This window comes from Oryctolagus cuniculus, chromosome 6 (assembly GCF_051225735.1).
Source record: "Oryctolagus cuniculus isolate XC-2025 breed Fujian yellow rabbit chromosome 6, ASM5122573v1, whole genome shotgun sequence".
NCBI lineage: Eukaryota > Metazoa > Chordata > Mammalia > Lagomorpha > Leporidae > Oryctolagus > Oryctolagus cuniculus.
The window spans coordinates 59095369-59113625 of record NC_142872.1 but is presented as its reverse complement, the minus strand read 5'-3'; the positions used below and the strand labels follow the sequence as shown (position 1 = coordinate 59113625).

The 18257-nt window shown below is 38.0% G+C and overlaps 1 protein-coding gene across 21 annotated transcripts in view; it reads right to left on the bottom strand.

Moving 5' to 3' along the window:
- Positions 1-18257, bottom strand: part of RANBP17 (RAN binding protein 17) — a 370153-nt gene that overhangs the window by 314448 nt on the left and 37448 nt on the right. For 15 of the 21 annotated variants that reach the window (XR_016236455.1, XR_016236456.1, XR_016236458.1 and 12 more), the window contains exons 8-12: positions 17076-17149; positions 14609-14728; positions 12620-12766; positions 11863-12035; positions 10395-10588 (exon numbers count right to left, since the gene is read on the bottom strand). Coding sequence is in view for 15 of the 21 variants with exons in the window: in XM_089336195.1 (XP_089192321.1) it covers positions 10395-10588; positions 11863-12035; positions 12620-12766; positions 14609-14728; positions 17076-17149 (708 nt within the window). In the remaining 6 variants the exon portion in view is untranslated. The remainder of the gene's footprint in view (positions 1-10394; positions 10589-11862; positions 12036-12619; positions 12767-14608; positions 14729-17075; positions 17150-18257) is intronic. The other 6 variants (XR_016236460.1, XM_089336201.1, XM_089336203.1 and 3 more) reach the window with 1 other exon arrangement.

Genomic DNA, 18257 nt, shown 5'->3' with positions numbered 1-18257 from the left:
CAGAATTTAAAAGAAAAATTGAAATAATTAAAAGTAGCATAGGCAATCCCAATCATATTTGGAGATTTCAATCTCTTTCTTCAAATAAAAGAAATAGAAAAAATCAGCCGGCACCACGGCTCACTAGGCTAATCTTCCACCTGCAGCGCTGGGACCCCAGGTTGTAGTCCCAGTTAGGGCGCTGGTCCTGTCCCAGTTGCTCCTCTTCCAGTCCAGCTCTCTGCTGTGGCCCAGGAAGGCAGTGGAGGATGGCCCAAGTGCTTGAGCCCTGCACCCGCATAGGAGACCAGGAGAAGCACCTGGCTCCTGGCTTCAGATTGGCACAGCACGCCGGCCATAGCGTGCACGGGGTGAACCAATGGAAGGAAGACCTTTCTCTCTTTCTCTCTCTCTCTCTGTCTAACTCTGCCTGTCAAAATAAAAGAAAGAAAGAAATAGAAAAAACCTCAGCAAAGAATATCTGAATATTATTAACATTTAATCTCTATATAATATAATATCCAATAATTCTAACATATTTATTCTTTTTAAGTACACATGGCATGTTTATCAGGATAGACCATATGTTAGATCACAAAAAATGTCTCAATAAAATTAGAAAGGCAGAAATCATACCAAAAATTTGACCAATTGAAAATTAAATTAGACATCATTAATTAGGAAAATCACAAATATTCATAAATAAAAACACACTCCTGAATAAGCTATAAGTTAACAAAAATACTGCATTAGAAAACCTTCTGGGGGCTGCATTGTAGTAAGGGTAAAGAAGGGAAAGCCGCTGCTTGTGATGTTGGCATCCCATACGGATGCCAGTTAGTGAGTTCTGGCTGCTCCATTTCTGATCCAGCTCCCTGCTGATGGCCTAGGAAAAGCAGCAGAGGATGGCTCCAGTGCTTAGGCCCCTGGGCCCATGTGAGAGGCCTAGAAGAAGCTCCTAGCTTTGGACTGGCCCAGTCCCAGCCACTGTAGCCACTGGGGTGGGGAGTGAGCCAGCGGATGGAAGAGCTCTCTCTGTCTCTCCCTCTCTCTGTAACTCTTTCAAAAAAGAAAGAAAAAAGAAAATCCTTTAACCATTTGATAATTAAATTAAACCAATATTTAAAGAAAAATTTATAGTTTTAAATGTTTTATTAGAAGCAGAACACATATATTAGAAGCAAAATACATAGAAAATGTAGAAGTCAAATATATGAAGCCTCCACCAAATATTAAATGAGATCTGAAATAAGTATAAAGCAGAGAATGTTAAAAACAACAGAAAACGAAGAAACTACAGAAAATCATTGAGTCCAGGAACTGAAACTCTAAAAGGTTCAACAGAACTGACAAATAAGTAGTTGGGTCACTAAGGAAAAAAGACAAATATCGGGTGCCAGTGCTGTGGCGTAGTGGGTAAAAGCACCGCCTGCAGTGCCAGCATCCCATATGGGCACCAGTTCAAGTCCCAGCTGATCTTCTTCCTATCCAACTCTCTTCTATGGCCTGGGAAAGCAGTAGAAGATGGCCCAAGTCCTTGAGACCCTGCACCTGCATGGGAGACCTGGCAGAAGCTCCTGGCTTCAGATAAGTGCAGCTCCAGCTGTTGCGGCCATTTGGGGAGCAAACCAGCATATGGAAGACCTATCTCCCTCTCTCTTTGCCTCTCTGTAACTCTGCCTTTCAAATAAATAAATCTTTAAAAAAAAAAAAAAAAGACAAAAGTTATCAATATCAAGAATGAAAGGACAGCTTTACAGAACACTTGAGTCAGGTGGGCATGTGATGCAGAGTTAACATGCTACTTGGAAACCCTCATACCCTATCTGAGTGCCTGAGTTCAAGTCCTGGCTCTGTTTCCAGTTTCAGCTTCCTGCTAGTACTCACCCAGTAACAGGTAATGGCTCAGGTATTTAGGTCCCTGCTACTCACATGGGAGACCAGGATTGGAGCTCCCAGCTCTCACGTTTGAAACGCCTGGCCCAGCCCCTGCTGTTGTGGGCATTTGGGAAGTGAATCAGCAGATGAAAGATCCTTCTGTCTCTGTCTCTCTACCTCTCAAAAAAAATGAAAATTTAAAAATTTAAAACAAAAAGAAGAATGAAAGAATGGACATCACTTCAAATACTATAGATACTTTAAAAATAATAATGAGGGCCGGCGCCGCGGCTCACTAGGCTAATCCTCCGCCTAGCGGCGCCAGCACACCGGGTTCTAGTCCCGGTTGGGGTGCCGGATTCTGTCCCGGTTGCCCCTCTTCCAGGCCAGCTCTCTGCTGTGGCCAGGGAGTGCAGTGGAGGATGGCCCAGGTGCTTGGGCCCTGCACCCCATGGGAGACCAGGAAAAGCACCTGGCTCCTGGCTCCTGCCATCGGATCAGCGCGGTGCGCTGGCCGCAGCGCGCCGGCCGCGGCGGCCATTGGAGGGTGAACCAACGGCAAAAGGAAGACCTTTCTCTCTGTCTCTCTCTCACACTGTCCACTCTACCTGTCAAAATAATAATAATAATAATAATAATAATAATAATGAAATACTACAAATAACTTTGATAACTTTAAATATGGAACATACTCCTTTTAAGACACAAAGGACCAGATCTACCACAGGAGAAATATACAATTTGAACAGTCCTTTATGACTTAAGAAACTAAATTGGGGCTGGCACTGTAGTGCAGTAGGCTGAGCCATCATCCCATATGGGCACCAGTTTGTGTCCCGCTACTCCTCTTCCAATCCAGCTCTCTGCTTATGGCCTGGGAAAGCAGAAGATGGCCCAAGGGCTTGGGTCCTTGCACCCATGTGGGAGAACCGGAAGAAGCTCCTGGCTTCAACTGGCCCATTTAGAGAATGAACCAGTGGAGGGAAGACCTTTCTCTCTCTCTTTCTCTCTCTCTTTCTCTCTCTCTCCCTCTCTCTCTCTAACTCTTACCTCCCAAATAAATAAAATCTTTTTAAAAAAATGAATTTTGCTGCCACTTGAGAAGCCAGCATCCCATATCAGAATGCCAGTTTGAGCACAATCTACTCTGCTTCTGATCCAGCTTCCTGCTTATGTGCCTGGGAAGGCAGCAGATGATGGTCTAAATACTTGGGCCCCTGCCACCCACATGGGAGACCAGGATAGAATTTCTGGCTTCTGACTTCAGTCTGGCCCAGATGTGGCTGATACAGCCATTTGGGGAAAACCAGTGGATAGAAGCTCTCTCTCTCTCTCTCTCTTTCTCTTTCCCTCTCCCTCTCTCTTGCTCTACCTTTCAAATAAGTAAATCTTTTTAAGAAAAGCAATATAATCTTCATTATAAATACTGTAAGAAATAAAAGAGAACTTCCTTAAACTTATATCTTCAAAAAATATACAAATAATATATTCAAAGGTAAAAAAGCTCAATGCTTTCTATGCACAAATAGTAACAAAGAGAATAATCTTACCACTTTCATTCAATATTATACTATAAGTCCTACCAGTAGAATAGGCAAGAAAAAGGAAAGACATAGGTACTGGAAAGAAGACAAAAAACTTTTTATTTATAGATGACACAATCATATAGTCAATTGTAAAGAATCTGTTCAAAAGGTATTAGAATAAGTAAAGTCATAGAAAACAAAACTCAATGTTAGCGTTATAGAGTAACAGAATAATCAGAAATTTGCAATAGCATCAAAAATGTATAGAAATAAATTATCAAATTGCTTTTAATAACTGCACATGGCAAACAGTGAAACATTGCAAAGACAATGAAATGTTCATGAACTAGAGACTCAATACTGTTAAATTGGTGCAAACTAAATACAGATTGAAGCAATCCCAATCCAAATCCCAGTGACCTTTTTTGAAGAAACTGACAAGCTGATGCTAAAAATTAGTAAGAAAGGCACAACACCTACAACAGCCAAAATTATTTCCTAAATGAAGAACAAGACTGGAGGATTTGTATTACCTGATGTCAAGACTTATTTTAAGCTACAGCAGTAACTAAGATTATATAATATTGGTATGAGGATAGATGTACAGATAAATAGTACAATAAAGGTAGTACAGTAACAGACTTTACCCTTTCATGGTCAACTGATTTTTGACAAAGATGCCATGATAATTCAATGGAGAAAAATTGTCTTTTCAACAAATGGTGCTAAATGACTGGATAACTGTGTAAGAGGACTTTAACATATAAAATCCACAAAAATTAATCCAAATCATATTAAAGACCTAAAAACAATAGCTGGAACTATTAAACTTATGAAAGATACTAGGGCTGGTGCTGTCATATAGTGGGTAAAGCTACCACCTGCAATACCAGCATCTTATATAAGTGCCAGTTCATGTCCCTGCTGCTTCACTTATGATACAGCTCCCTACTAATGCACCTAGGAAAGCAAAAGAATATGACCCAAGTCCTTGGGCCCCTGACACCCATGTGGGAGACCTGGATGAAGCTCCTGACTCCTAGCTTTGACATGACCTATCCCTGGCCATCGTGACCATTTGGGGAGTGAGCCAGCAGATGGAGGATCTCTCCATCTCTCCCTTTCTGTATCTCTTTCAAGTAAAATAAATAAATCTTTAAAATAAACAAAAAAAAACTTATGAAAGATATAGAAGAAAGTCTTCATGACACTGAGTGAGAGGATGATCTTAAACAAAAAGTTCAAGCCATAAAGAAAAAACTGAAAAAGCAGACTTCATATTTAAAAACTTTTGGGCTTTAAAAGACAATTAAGGGGGCCGGCACCGCAGCTCACTAGGCTAATCCTCCGCCTTGCTGCGCCGGCACACCGGGTTCTAGTCCTGGTCAGGGCGCCGGATTCTGTCCTGGTTGCCCCTCTTCCAGACCAGCTCTCTGCTGTGGTCAGGGAGTGCAGTGGAGGATGGCCCAAGTGCTTGGGCCCTGCACCCCATGGGAGACCAGGAGAAGTACCTGGCTCCTGCCATTGGTTCAGCGCGGTGTGCTGGCCATAGCGCGCCAGCCGTCGCGGCCATTGGAGGGTGAACCAACGGCAAAGGAAAACCTTTCTCTGTCTCTCTCTCTCACTGTCCACTCTGCATGTCAAAAAAAAAAAGACAATTAAGGGGACTGGTGCCGCAGCTCACTAGGCTAATCCTCCACCTGCAGCGCCGGCACCCCGGGTTCTAGTCCCGGTTGGGGCGCCGGATTCTGTCCCAGTTGCTCCTCTTCCAGTCCAGCTCTCTGCTGTGGCCCGGGAGTGCAATGGAGGATGGCCCAAGTGCTTGGGAGAAGCACCTGGCTCCTGCTTCAGATCAGCGCAGCACGCCAGCCGCAACGCACTGACCATAGTAGCCACTTGGGGGGTGAACCAATGGAAAAAGAAGACCTTTCTCTCTGTATCTCTCTCTCGCACTGAGTCTGCCTGTCAAAAAAAAATAAAAAAATAACAATAAAAAGACAATTAAGGGGCCTGTGCTGTGGCGTAGCAAGTAAAGCTGCCACCTGCAGTGCTGGCATCCCATATGGTGCTGCTCTACTTCCAATCTAGCTCTCTACTATGGTCTGGGAAAGCAGTGGAAAATGGCCCAAGTCCTTGGGCCCCTGCACCGATGTGGGAGACCCAGAGGAGGCTCCTGGCTCTGGATCAGCACAGCTCTGGCAATTTCAGCCAACTGGGGAGTGAACCAGCAGATGGAAGACCTCTCTCTCTTTCTCTCTTTCTCTGCCTCTCCTTCTCTCTCTGTGTAACTGTGACTTTCAAGTAAAATAAATTAATTAAAAAAAAAACACAATTAAAAAGGCAAACCATTGACTTGGAGAAAATACTTGCAAAACATATGTGAAAAAGGGATTATATATATGTAATATACACATACAAAGACTGGATCACAAATGTTCACAACATCATGATTCAGAACAGCTAAAAACCAGAAGCCTGATTCAAATGTCCGCCAACTGGTAAAGAGATAAACTATGGAAAAGCCATACTATGTAGTGCTATGCAGCAACAAGAAGGAACAAAATATTAATATACAAAATATATTTTAATTTCAAAAACATTACGCTACCCAAAGTTAAACACAAAAGACTCTTACTGTATGATTCCATTTATAGGACAGTTTAAAAAAGAGACAAACCTTAGCGACAGAAATCAGACCAGTGGCTGCCTGGGCCAGGAACTAAGGATGGGGTCAAAGGCATAAGAAAAGAGAAGTGTCCCCTATGCTGAATGGGCTGGTGTGGTCACAGCTATATATAGTTGCTAAATTCATTAAACAGTAAACTCAAAAAGGGGGACTGGGCATATTTGCAACTCTGATCACAAATAAAGGGCTCAATTTCGTAAAATATAAAGAGCTCTTAGAAATCAATGAGAGAAAAATGGCCAGTGCCGCAGCTCACTAGGCTAATCCTCCGCCTTGCTGCGCCGGCACACCGGGTTCTAGTCCCGGTCAGGGCGCCGGATTCTGTCCCAGTTGCCCCTCTTCCAGGCCAGCCCTCTGCTGTGGCCCGGGAGGGCAGTGGAGGATGGCTCAAGTGCTTGGGCCCTGCACCCCATGGGAGACCAGGAGAAGCACCTGGCTCCTGCCTTCGGATCAGCGCGGTGCGCCGGCAGCAGCGCGCCAGCCGTGGCGGCCATTGGAGGGTGAACCAACGGCAAAAGGAAGACCTTTCACTATCTACTCTGTCTGTCCAAAAAAAAAAAAAAAAAAAAGAAATCAATGAGAGAAAAAGGGTCAACAACTCAATATAAAAATGAGCAAAGGAAATGAATAATTCACATACAAAAAAGGAAGAGCAAATTAAGGGAAACTGAAACACTTAACCTCACTGATATGAGAGATGCACATATTAAATTATAAAATGAAGCTATTAAGGGGTAATATTAATGGGTCCTCTGAAGACTATGTGGAAACATCTCATAAATTGTTGTTATATACCTAAACCAGCATATTCCTGACAGAAAAGAAGTTGACAGTATTTATAAAATTATAAACATCTTAACCCTTCCACCCAACAATTCCATGTCTGGATATTTTTCTTATAGACTTTTACACACATAAAATGACATTTATACAACATTAATCTATATAACACTTATAATAGAAGACTGTAAGCAACTGTAATGATTATCAACAGCGAAGGGATTAAATAAATGGATACCACAAGGATATGACTACGGTTGCTCTCTTGTACTCATGCAAGAATTTAATTTCCAAAGTCATATGTTAATATTATTCGGAAGATAGAAATGTAATCTAACTGGTGTTCACAAGTGGGCCTCTGGAAAGTGATGAAGATTAAATAAGGTAATTGTGGTTGAGACCTCGTGATTTGATCATGGTAGCTTTGTAAGAAGAGGGGAGAGGTCACACAGACATACATACGCCTAGTTTCTTGCTATCTGATGTCCTGTGCTGCAGACAAGAAGGCCATCACCAGATAACATGCCTAGACAACTCTGCACCTCCAGAACCATGAGCCAAAATGACTTTCCTTACCTCAGGCATTTCATTACAGTGACAAAATATTGATTAATACAGAGATGTTCAGAAAGTCAAGTATTATCTATTTCTAACAGTCGTCTACATACTGATTTGCAAACAGCTATAAAACATTTTTAAATTAAAAATATAAGAACAGTGAATGTGGTATGCCAATTCTATATAAATTAAGGGGGAAAGAATTTACATACTCATAATCATTTGCATTTGCAGACAGAAACTTTGGGAAGATAAAATTAGTAAGAATGGTTATTTGTGAGGAAGAATGGGAATACTGGAACAGAATACAGTTTAATTTTTTAGATTTGTGGACAATGTAAATGCATTATCTCTTTAAGAAATTAAAAAATTAGTTAAAATCAATTTTGACATGAAAATAAGAGCATAAAGTGATATGTAAAGATAAATCAAACACTTGGAGATGAGATTTATAATTCAAAAACCTAAGTGTTAAACATACCAGTGAGAAGCAGGCAAATAATCTAATGGCAAAAAAACAAATGGAAAAAAAGGGATAATATATACTTCACTGATAATGATGCAACTAACAATCAATAAGCATGGAACAAGCTAAACCTAATGACCACCACCATAGTGAAAAGTAATATATCCATGAGGTATTTTATCTCACATGGATTGGCAAACATAAATTCTAGTAATATAGGCTGCTGGCAATGATCTCTGTCAAAGTCAGTGAACTTATAGCCTCCTGTTCTGTAAACAAAATTTTAATGGAACACAGCCATGCATATGGTCTACAGCTACTTTCTGGCAACAAAGGCAAAGTTGAGTACTACACAGATGCCTAAAAGATCTGCTACCTGGCACATTAAGAAAAATTCTGCTGATTCTTAATACAGATCAACTGAAACTCATGAACACTGTTGGTGAAATGTGAAGTAGTACAATCACTTGATAAAACAGTTTGACACTATCTAATAAAGTCAAATGCATTATAGATATATAGAACAACCTTTACAGCAATACTGTATTAGCAAAAAACAGAGAAAACACATGTACTCATTGACAAGAAAATACATAAACAAATGTGGTATATTCAAACAACAGTAAATAACAGTAAAAATCAAACAGCTACAGCTACGTGCCATCAATGTTGAATGAGCGCTCATAAATGTAATACTGAGAACAATGAAGTTGTAGAAGAATAAATACAGTGTGATTCCATTTCTATAAAGTTCAGAAATATGCAAAAATATATATTATTTTCAAAGTACATACCTATATCATAAAACTATAAAGAAAAGACATTATCTGATATACACAAAATTCAAAATTGTAAAATTTTCTGCTGGGAGGGAGGACATACTTAAAAAGAAAAGCAAAGAATACTGCAAAGATCCTGACATTGACATATTTGTTTAAGCCAGGTGACAGGCATTGTTACTGCTATTCTCTATCAATATGTACAAGGGTACTTCAAAAAGTTTGTGGAAAATGGAATTAAAAAATAAGTTTATTTGGATACAAAAACATTTTGAAATTGACAGGGTTTTTTTCATAACACATATTTTCTGTGAACTTTTTGAAGATCCTTTATATATACAAACATTTCTAAAACTTTTTGCACCAAACTTATTTCTTAGTTGGATAATCCACAAACTTTCTGAAATACTTTCACACAAATATTCTTTTGTATTTTATATTTAATAATTTATAAACTTCACTGAAAGATGAAATCAATAATAAAGAGAATGCTGCAAAAAAAGTTAGTTCTCCCCCATTTAACTTATAAATAATGTAATCCCAATAAAAAGAAAGAATACTAAAAGTACAGAAGGTTAACTACTGTTCCATAGCAACTATGCAACTTAAAATAAGTGAAAAGCATTCTAATTATTCTTGGAAAGAATTTTTAGAAAGAGTTAGGGTGGAAAATTATTGGAAATAAACTTTACTATGATCCTTTACTAAACTCACCTTCTACCAGAAGACAAAAGAAACACCTATGGGAAAAAAAAAAATCTGGGACTGTAATTAGGGTCTCTTCTATTAGAAATGGATAAATCTAGTTCCATTCTCATAAAACATCTCATTTTAAAATCTAAACTACTATATATATTTATATACTCTTTTATGTTCCTGAAAGGATTTAAAGGGGTACACAGAAATACTTCCCCTTTCAATAAAGAACTAAACAAGGGGCCAGCGCTGTGGCACAGCAGGTTAATGCCCTGGCCTGAAGCACTGGGATTCCATATGGGTGCCGGTTTGAGTCCCAGCTGCTCTACTTCCAATCCTGCTCTCTGCTAAGGCATGGGAAAGCAATGGAAGATGGCCCAAGTCCTTGGGCCCCTGCACCCGCATGGGAGACCCAGAAGAAGCTCCTTGCTCCTGGCTTTGAATCAGTGCAGCTCTGGCCATTGCAGCTAACTGGGGAGTGAACCAGCGGATGGAAGACCTCTCTCTCTCTCTCTCTCTCTTTCTCTGCCTCTCCTCTCTGTGTAACTCTGAGTTTCAAATAAATAAATAAATCTAAAAAAAAAAAAAAAGAATTAAACAAAGCACATTGAAGAATTTATCAATAAGAAATAAAATCATGGTGAAATCAAATACATAAAAGCAAAGTCATGATGGGGTCTTATACACTTTTATACTGGCTGAAATTCGGTTCTCAGTTTGCAGTCAGCTATACTTATAGCAAAGAGGGAAAGATGATTAGATGAAAAATAGTTATGTTAATAAGCTATCTGCTCAAGGATCCTTATCAGCTTTTCTTGATACTGATTCCAGAGAGAAATATTTTCTATGAATCTTATAAAGGAGAATTAAAACTCAACTATGAAGCTGCTAAAACATCCAGAAGGTTAATAAAAGTAATTGTTTATTAGAGGAGCAGGAATTGGGGTTGGGCATAAAAATACTTTGCAATAAAATTATTAAATAAAGTGATTAATGATGTTACTGAATATTCAACATAATACATAATAATCAAAAAATTAACTGACCTTCCTGAATTGCCATGTCTACAGTTAGTCCAGAAGCTGAATGTAGAAGTTTTTGGTAATTCTGTGCATTCTGGTCAAATAACTGTACAAGAAGAGTACATGTCTTTTCATATTCACATCTGCTGACAGTGCACAACTGCTCCAATTGCTGAAACACAGTAGCGGTATCATCCAGTGGGTCATCTAAATGATCTCTGTGGATATACAAGAGCAAGATTTACAGATTACATTAGAATATGTTTCATTCTTTTTATTCATCACAAATAAACTTTGTGTTACATAAAGCCTACAATGGATAAAGAGAGAAAGACAAATGGAATGAAGATAAGAAATAAACCTGTGTAGACTCCTTCCAAACCTCGGCCACTGCTGAGTTCCACACATGTGGCTACAGGGGGCCCAAAGTACTTGCTTTTCACAAGAAGTCAAAATGTTGAATTTGAATATTCTTGTAGTATTCCTCACCCTGAAATAATGGCAACTCAGTTATTTTTAAAAATATAAAACTAGGGGGTTGGTATACAACGGCTTAATAGAGAAAAAATGGTCTGATTTTGACCATGGGAAGACACCAGAACGGGGAGGAACCACATTCCCAGGGGACAGTAGGAGAGAAGTTTGCAGTGGGAAGCCTACAGAAAGAAGACAATTTATACAGCAGCAGGAACGACACGACCACGACCAGCAACTCTGGCAGCTGGAGCCGATGGGGATAGTATTTTCTCGGATTGGGTGAGAGGAACCAGCAGCGGCCCCTGCCGCTGGTGCTACTCCTGAAGGAGAACTTTGCAGTCCCCAGTCACTCCGAATCTGGCCTAAGTACTAGTGGGGGCAGGGTGTCCACCCACCCCCATGAATGGAGAGCATGCTGCTTTCCTCCCCTCTCCCCATGAAGGCACCTGGCCATAAGCAGAGAGGAAGTGTCATCTTAATAAGATCAGTAGAGGTTTATACTCATATCGAAATTTCTTCAGGAATGTTTTTAGTAGTTTTAGTGACATTGACAAAAATGAAAGAAAAAAAAAAGTCCATCAAAGGATGAACGCATAAACAAACTCTTTACATATCCACAAAATAGATACTACTCAGCAATGAAAAGGAACAGTTAAACATGGAGGAATCACAAGTGCATTATGCTAAGTGAAAGAAACCAGACTATAAAGATACATACCCCATGATTTCATTTATACAACATTCTAGAAAAAGCAAAAATTAGAAGAAAACAAAATAGATCAGTAGTTGCCAGAGCTGAGAGTAGGGAAAGGGCTGACTGACTATAAAAACATACAATAGAATGGATGGAATGATTCTAAATCTCAATTATGACGGTAGTGGTTTAGCTGTGTACACTTGTCAGAACACATAAAAGTACACTAAAAAGCATAAATTTTAAAATTATACTCTAATCTTTAAAAAATCAATGATGTCAAAGATGAAAATAGCAGAGAAACATTTAATTTTTCAATACCTCACAACTATGGCCACAGATTCCAACCGAGAAGTAATAAAGGCCTTGGTGATTTCTGGAGCATAGGTGTCTAATAAGTGAGGTTCAGTTGATTTCAAAAAAGGAACTGATGCTACCATCCTTTGCCACAGTGTTAATAAATAATGAACACTGTTGGGAGCAAATTCCCAGTGCTACAAAGAAACAAAGCAAAAGTTATTTTAAGTGACATTATAGCTCCCTGGACCAGAAATTATGGAGCAAAATTACTAACACATATTTTAAAATTAACTTCTACCAGTATTCTGATTATGTAACTGATGAATACTTACTATTGTAAATTTCATAAATATAAAAAATACAAGTGTCTCTCATTATTCCACCAGAGATGATAACTATTAAATTATTACTACATTTCTTTTTAATCATTCAATGAGTACTTTTCAGAGTCAACATCATGCGGAAAATAGGTTTTGTAACCTCACCCCTAACTTACAAAAAGAATTTTCCAGAATGAAATCTATAAAAATATTCTTTTTTCTTCATTTAGATTTTACTACAACTTCTCAAGCCATTCTTTAACTATTATATATTAAAGTGGCTTCTCAATTTTTATCATTATAAATGTTGCAATGAACTTTTTTTTTACCTAAAATGTTGCAATGAACACTTCCTGCACTCAAATAAATAGATGTTAAAAATATACCCTCACCAACTCTGAGCAAGAAAGTGTTTTAAAACGATCTATAATTTAAATTAATTTTATATTTTTACTTACCTGTAGGCTAGTAATGGTAAAATTAGCAATCAATCTGATAACTTCAGGATACTCCTTCACCATAACTAATTCTCCTAGCTGATAATTTGTCTTTAGCCGAGCCAAAAATCGGCAAAATTCATGATAATTACCTGGATCAGACAAACCCTAAATTATGGGACAAAAAGAAAGGCTTTTAAAAGTATTTAAAAAACAAATCACTGATAATTAAGTCTATAAACTTCCAAAGTATTTTATTAAGTTTCCCGGTTCTCAGGAATACATATGTCAACCAGAAAAATCACAACATAAGAAAACAAGTGATTTCTGCAAGATTTAATATTGTCATCAATATAAGAAATCCAAAGTCAAGGCTTTGCATTGGAACAACTAAACTGTAATGTTTGAGAACCTATTATATTGAACAAAAAAATCACATGTGTACGCATGTGGCCTGCAGATGTGTTCACTGTGGCTTAAAGAGAAGTCAAGAAAGGACTTGAAAAATACTAAAGGTGAAAACCAAGAATGGACTCTTGAGGTCCTGGAAAACAGCAACACTAACTGGACATAAATTAAATGGTGTGGGTGTGCACACAAGTTACAAATTTCTTTTATTTCAACAAATACTTATTGAGCACTTAAAGGCATCGTGTCCTCAAGCAGTTCCCTATCTCCAAGTAGACAGTCTTTCAAATAAATTTTCTCAATATAAGGAACAAAGTTTCACAAAGAAGCTACAGAACACCTAAGTAACTTTTGGGGGAGAATTAAAAGCAAAGACCAAAAAGGCCTCCCCACTGTCTTTGTCTGTGTCTGTGTTATTATCTGTATAGTTTGAGAACTTTGCAATACGTATTGCAGCTGCCATAAAACACAATTCAAAAAGTATCTTTTTAATACTGATAAAGTTCCTAGGAAACTTACTTCTAGGGGTCCCCAGAAATAATACAAAATAGTATCTAATTATTAAGGATAAATTACAGAAAAGATATTTTATAGTTATAGTTCTTTTAATACATGTTTGTGATTCTAATATATTCAAACTAACTCACAGCCATGAGAAATCAATATGTGCATGTTGAAAAATCATTTAAAAGAATTATCCAATATCTAGCAAATTATTTCCATATCTTGGTTGATGATACAACTAAAATTTCTGAAAGTGAGCAGCAAAACCGTATTTATCAGCAAAACAAGGAAATTTCACAACCATACTAACATTGAAAAGACAAACATATAACCCATAAAATACTCCTAAAAATAACATGCAGAAACAACTTCCTTTTGTAGAACAAGTACATGTTATTTATGTACAAAGATATATATGTCCTCCTGACAGTTATTACTAGCTCAAGACTTATATAAATCTCTTTACATCATCATTTAAGTTCTTAAAACCAGCACTGTAATTAGATATTTTAAATCAAAAACAAAATTAAGAGTGAAACAAAATAGTCTAAGCACCCAAAATCACTTCTTAATAACGACTTTGCAAATTCTCTGAAATGAGTGTTGCCACTGAAGCTCTGAAGTTAATGTAGAGTAGCTTTTCAAAGTCTACAAACTCTTATTTGCCCACAAGAGGGCAAAAAAGATGTTGCTTCAAAATTCACAGCTACTTATTCCAATATTAGCATTCAGATTTATACTATGCCTTCTACTTTAGAAGGTACATATAACCCTAAATGAATTCAACTTCAGTAGTTTAACAGGTCTAGGCAAAAAAATACAGCAAAATGGTGAAAGCAGAAGCATAGTAAGATATATAACTTCTTTCCACGACCATATGAAAGAAAATAAAAGAGGAAGAATGCAGAAGTCTGCTATGGAAATACCCATTTTTAAAAATCGCCTGTTTCTACAACAAATGAGACCTAAAGAAGATGAATATGATACTAAATTTTTTCTTCCAGAATCATAATAAATTCATGATGAGTTTATTATGTGCCTTTGAGCAGAAAAACTATTTCTAAATGCTAAATATTAATTAAATTACTTCATAAATACCTGAGGGTTTTCAAGTATCCTTTTTACTCCCTTAATTAAATTGCCAAGGTACTTGGCACGTTCAGGACTGCTAAATAAGGACCTTCTTGTAGAAGCAAACTGAACTAAACATGAAAGTGCCTAAAAACAATAAAAAAAAATCATTTCAATTTTAAAAGTAACTATGGCCACATGTAAGGAATACTAGTCTTTACATTGTATATGTATTTAATGTTAATGGTAAGAAAGCATTACAGAATACAAAAATAATGAAACTAAACATCATCAACTACCACTACCGCCCACAACCATTCTAAACCACCACTAAAATTCCTATCTGTATGTGATCCTCTTTAATGTTTTTTCACATATTAAGTCAGAGAGAGTAGGACTGGACATGCATATGTTTGAAAGGCTCCCAACTGCTAATGATACCCACTTCTATTTGTGAACCAATGAACCAGGTATTCTATCAAAAAGAAAAGGTGGCTTGTGGCACAATATATTTAAAAAACACTACACATTATGCACTGTGGTGCCCTGCAAGTGGGACAAACTTTGTAACTTGGCAATCCAGTTAACATACAGGGATATATGTTATACTATGCATTAATATCTAAAGGAACACTTTGGGAAATGTTGTGCTGTAGGTTAGATAATAATAAAAAAAATCTTGAAAAGTACCTGTGGCCTAGTTACTAGTTACCATCCTAAAGTTTCCAGACAATTCTATAACTTAGGTTCTTAAATCTATAAATGGTACCCACTGATGTGTCAGATAAAGTGAAAGGCCCCAAATCGATAATGTCAGGCCCAAATGGCCTAATATGTTTTCTTTGGGTCACATATTTGCTAACTTTACTTTTAAAAATTAAAATTAGCAGTTAATATTTAATTATATCAATTAGGAGTTTTCATACTAAATGTCTGTCTTGGGAAAGGTAAAAATAGGAAAAAAAAATCAGATGTCCTTTTGAGATGTGCTCCAGGTTTGCCACAGTCCCTACTGTTTAAAACCAAAACCCAAATACCAAAAACAAACAATAGAAAAACCTCCCTAAGATAAAGGTTTTTGAGCCAAAAAGACCTGGGTTTGAATCACACTATAAACATTTACTTTGTTGCTGTCTGGATCTGTTTTCTGGGTCTACACAATGAAGACAGCATTATTCCCCTTGCATAGCCAGTTTGAGGACTGAGTGAGATAAGTACCATGTAATAGCATATGCTCAATGAATGTGAGCTTACTAACTCTCAAAGCAGTTATATTTTTATTTTATTTTTTAAGCTCCAATACCTTTTTTGTTTTATCCCAATAAATAATTACATAAAACTGTGGTTTTCAAACACCTAAGACTTCCAGTGAGAAGAAGGCTGCGGCATTACCTGAGAAATATAAGTACCCTATGAAACCCAGTTTAAAAATCATTACCTTAAAGCCTACATTCAAGAGCAGATATGTTTCGTGTTTCTTTAAATTTGTATGTATTTATTTAAGAGGAAGAGTGAGAAAAAGAGGAGCGAGAGAGAGAAAGATAAAGAGGAAGCCCATCTGCTGTTTCCCTCTCCAAAGCCCTGCAACGACCAGGAGCTGAATGAAGCTGGGAGCTAGTAATGCAATCCATGTCTCCCACTTGTGTGGGAAGAACCCAATTACTCATGTGACCACTGCTGCCTCCCAGCTCTGTATCAGTAGGAAGCTGGACTCAGGAACCAGAGCCAGGATTTGAACTTACGGATCCCAATATACAACAAAGGCATCCTAATGGCCTACTATGCCAAACACCTGCCCTAGAAATGTTTTGTACAAAAGGATGTTTTTGTGACTCTGTCCTTCCCTTCTAGGAAATAACATTCCTACATCTGTAGCACTTAGATGTACTTTAAAGTTGAAACATCTTTCTTTGGGAAATGACAATATTAAAATTTCCCAACTTTATTTTATAAGCTTGAATATTGAACTCAGAAAAAAATTTAGCCTTAACAGATCTGTTTCTGATTCTGCAAAGATGGAAACCATACAGTTTCAAGAATTTTGTGAACATGCAACAGCTTTTAATTCAAAAAATAAATGAAAACTAGAGTGATAAATACAAAATGAAATGAGTAGCTCTCCTTTGTTTCTTATTCAGAGATATCCGATGGAGACCACTTATCAAGCTTAAGACAATGGAGCAAAGGGCTGAAAAACAGCTGAAAGGGGAAAACAGAAGGGAAGCCCAGGTGGGGTGGGCTACACCCTGTGGGAAATCCACAGAAACATATGAGGGCACTTCAAAAAGTTTGTGGAAAATGGAGTTAAAAGATACGTTTATTTTGATGCCAAGAAACTGAAATTCATGCAAACTCACACATCTCCCAAAAAGTAAGAACTTCTTTGAGAGGTAAACCCAATCATACTTATAAACAGAATTTTCTGAAATATATATTACCCGTTATTAAAAATCACAGTTACTTTTTAATGAAGTAATGAATGACTTTTACTTACTAACTGAGACAGCAGTGGTGGAAGTGAATGATACAAATTGAAGAAAAGATCCAATGTTTCCGGTTCCAGGAAAACTGAAAAAAAAATTATTTTCTAACATTATTACTTTCAATTCAGCAATCTTAACAAAGTCAGATGTTACCACACACAAACTGAGAACAAAACCCCTGCACATTTGCCACTGTTTCAAGTTAGGACTATTTTTAATTCTTACTAACTAGTCTCCTTCAAAAGAGGAAATAATATAAACAGAATTATAATGTTATAAAATATACTTAGATCATACCCTTTTTATCCAATCACATTTCAACACAGTTGTCCATGCTTCAATCATGCTTATACATAAAATTTCCATAAAAATCCAAAGGAGGGGCCAGCACTATGGTGTAGCTGGTAAAGCCACCACCTGCAGTGTCAGCATCCCATATGGGCCGCTGCTGGTTCAAGTCCCGGCTGCTCCACTTCGAATCCAGCTCTCTGCCATGGTCTGGGAAAGCAGTAGAAGATGGCCCAAGTCCTCGGGCCCCTACACCTACATGGGAGACCCAAAAGAAGCTCCTGGCTCCTGGCTTCAGATCAGCACAGCTCCGGCCATTGCAGCCATCTAGGGAATGAATCAGCGGATGAAGGACCTCTCTCTCTCTTCCTCTCTCTCTCTCTCCCACTCTCTCTCCCTCTCCCTCTCCCTCTGCCTCTGCCTCTGCCTCTGCCTCTCCCTCTCCCTCTCCCGCTCCCGCTCTGGCCCCAGCTCCGGCTCCAGCTCCCACTCTCGCTCTTCCTCTATGTAACTCTGCCTTTCAAATAAAATAAATAAATCTTAAAAAAAATCCAAAAGAACAGGGCTTCTGATAGCTGAACACACGGAGGCTCCTAGAAGATAAGAGTGCCCATAGAAGGCAAGCACCCCTTCCCTTACACCTTACCCTACGCATCTTTTCATCTAAATCCTTTGTAATATCCTTTACAATAAATCAGTAAACATAAATGTTTTTTCTGAGCTCTGTGAGATGCTTGAGAAGATGAATCGAACCTGAGGAGGGAATTGGGGGAACCTTGATTTATAGAGGGAAGATCAGAAGCACAGGCAAAATCACCTGGGGCTTTCAACTGACATATAAGGAGTGAGCCCTCAACTTGTGCGACCTAATGCCGCCTGCAGGCAGGTAATGCCAGAAAATGGTT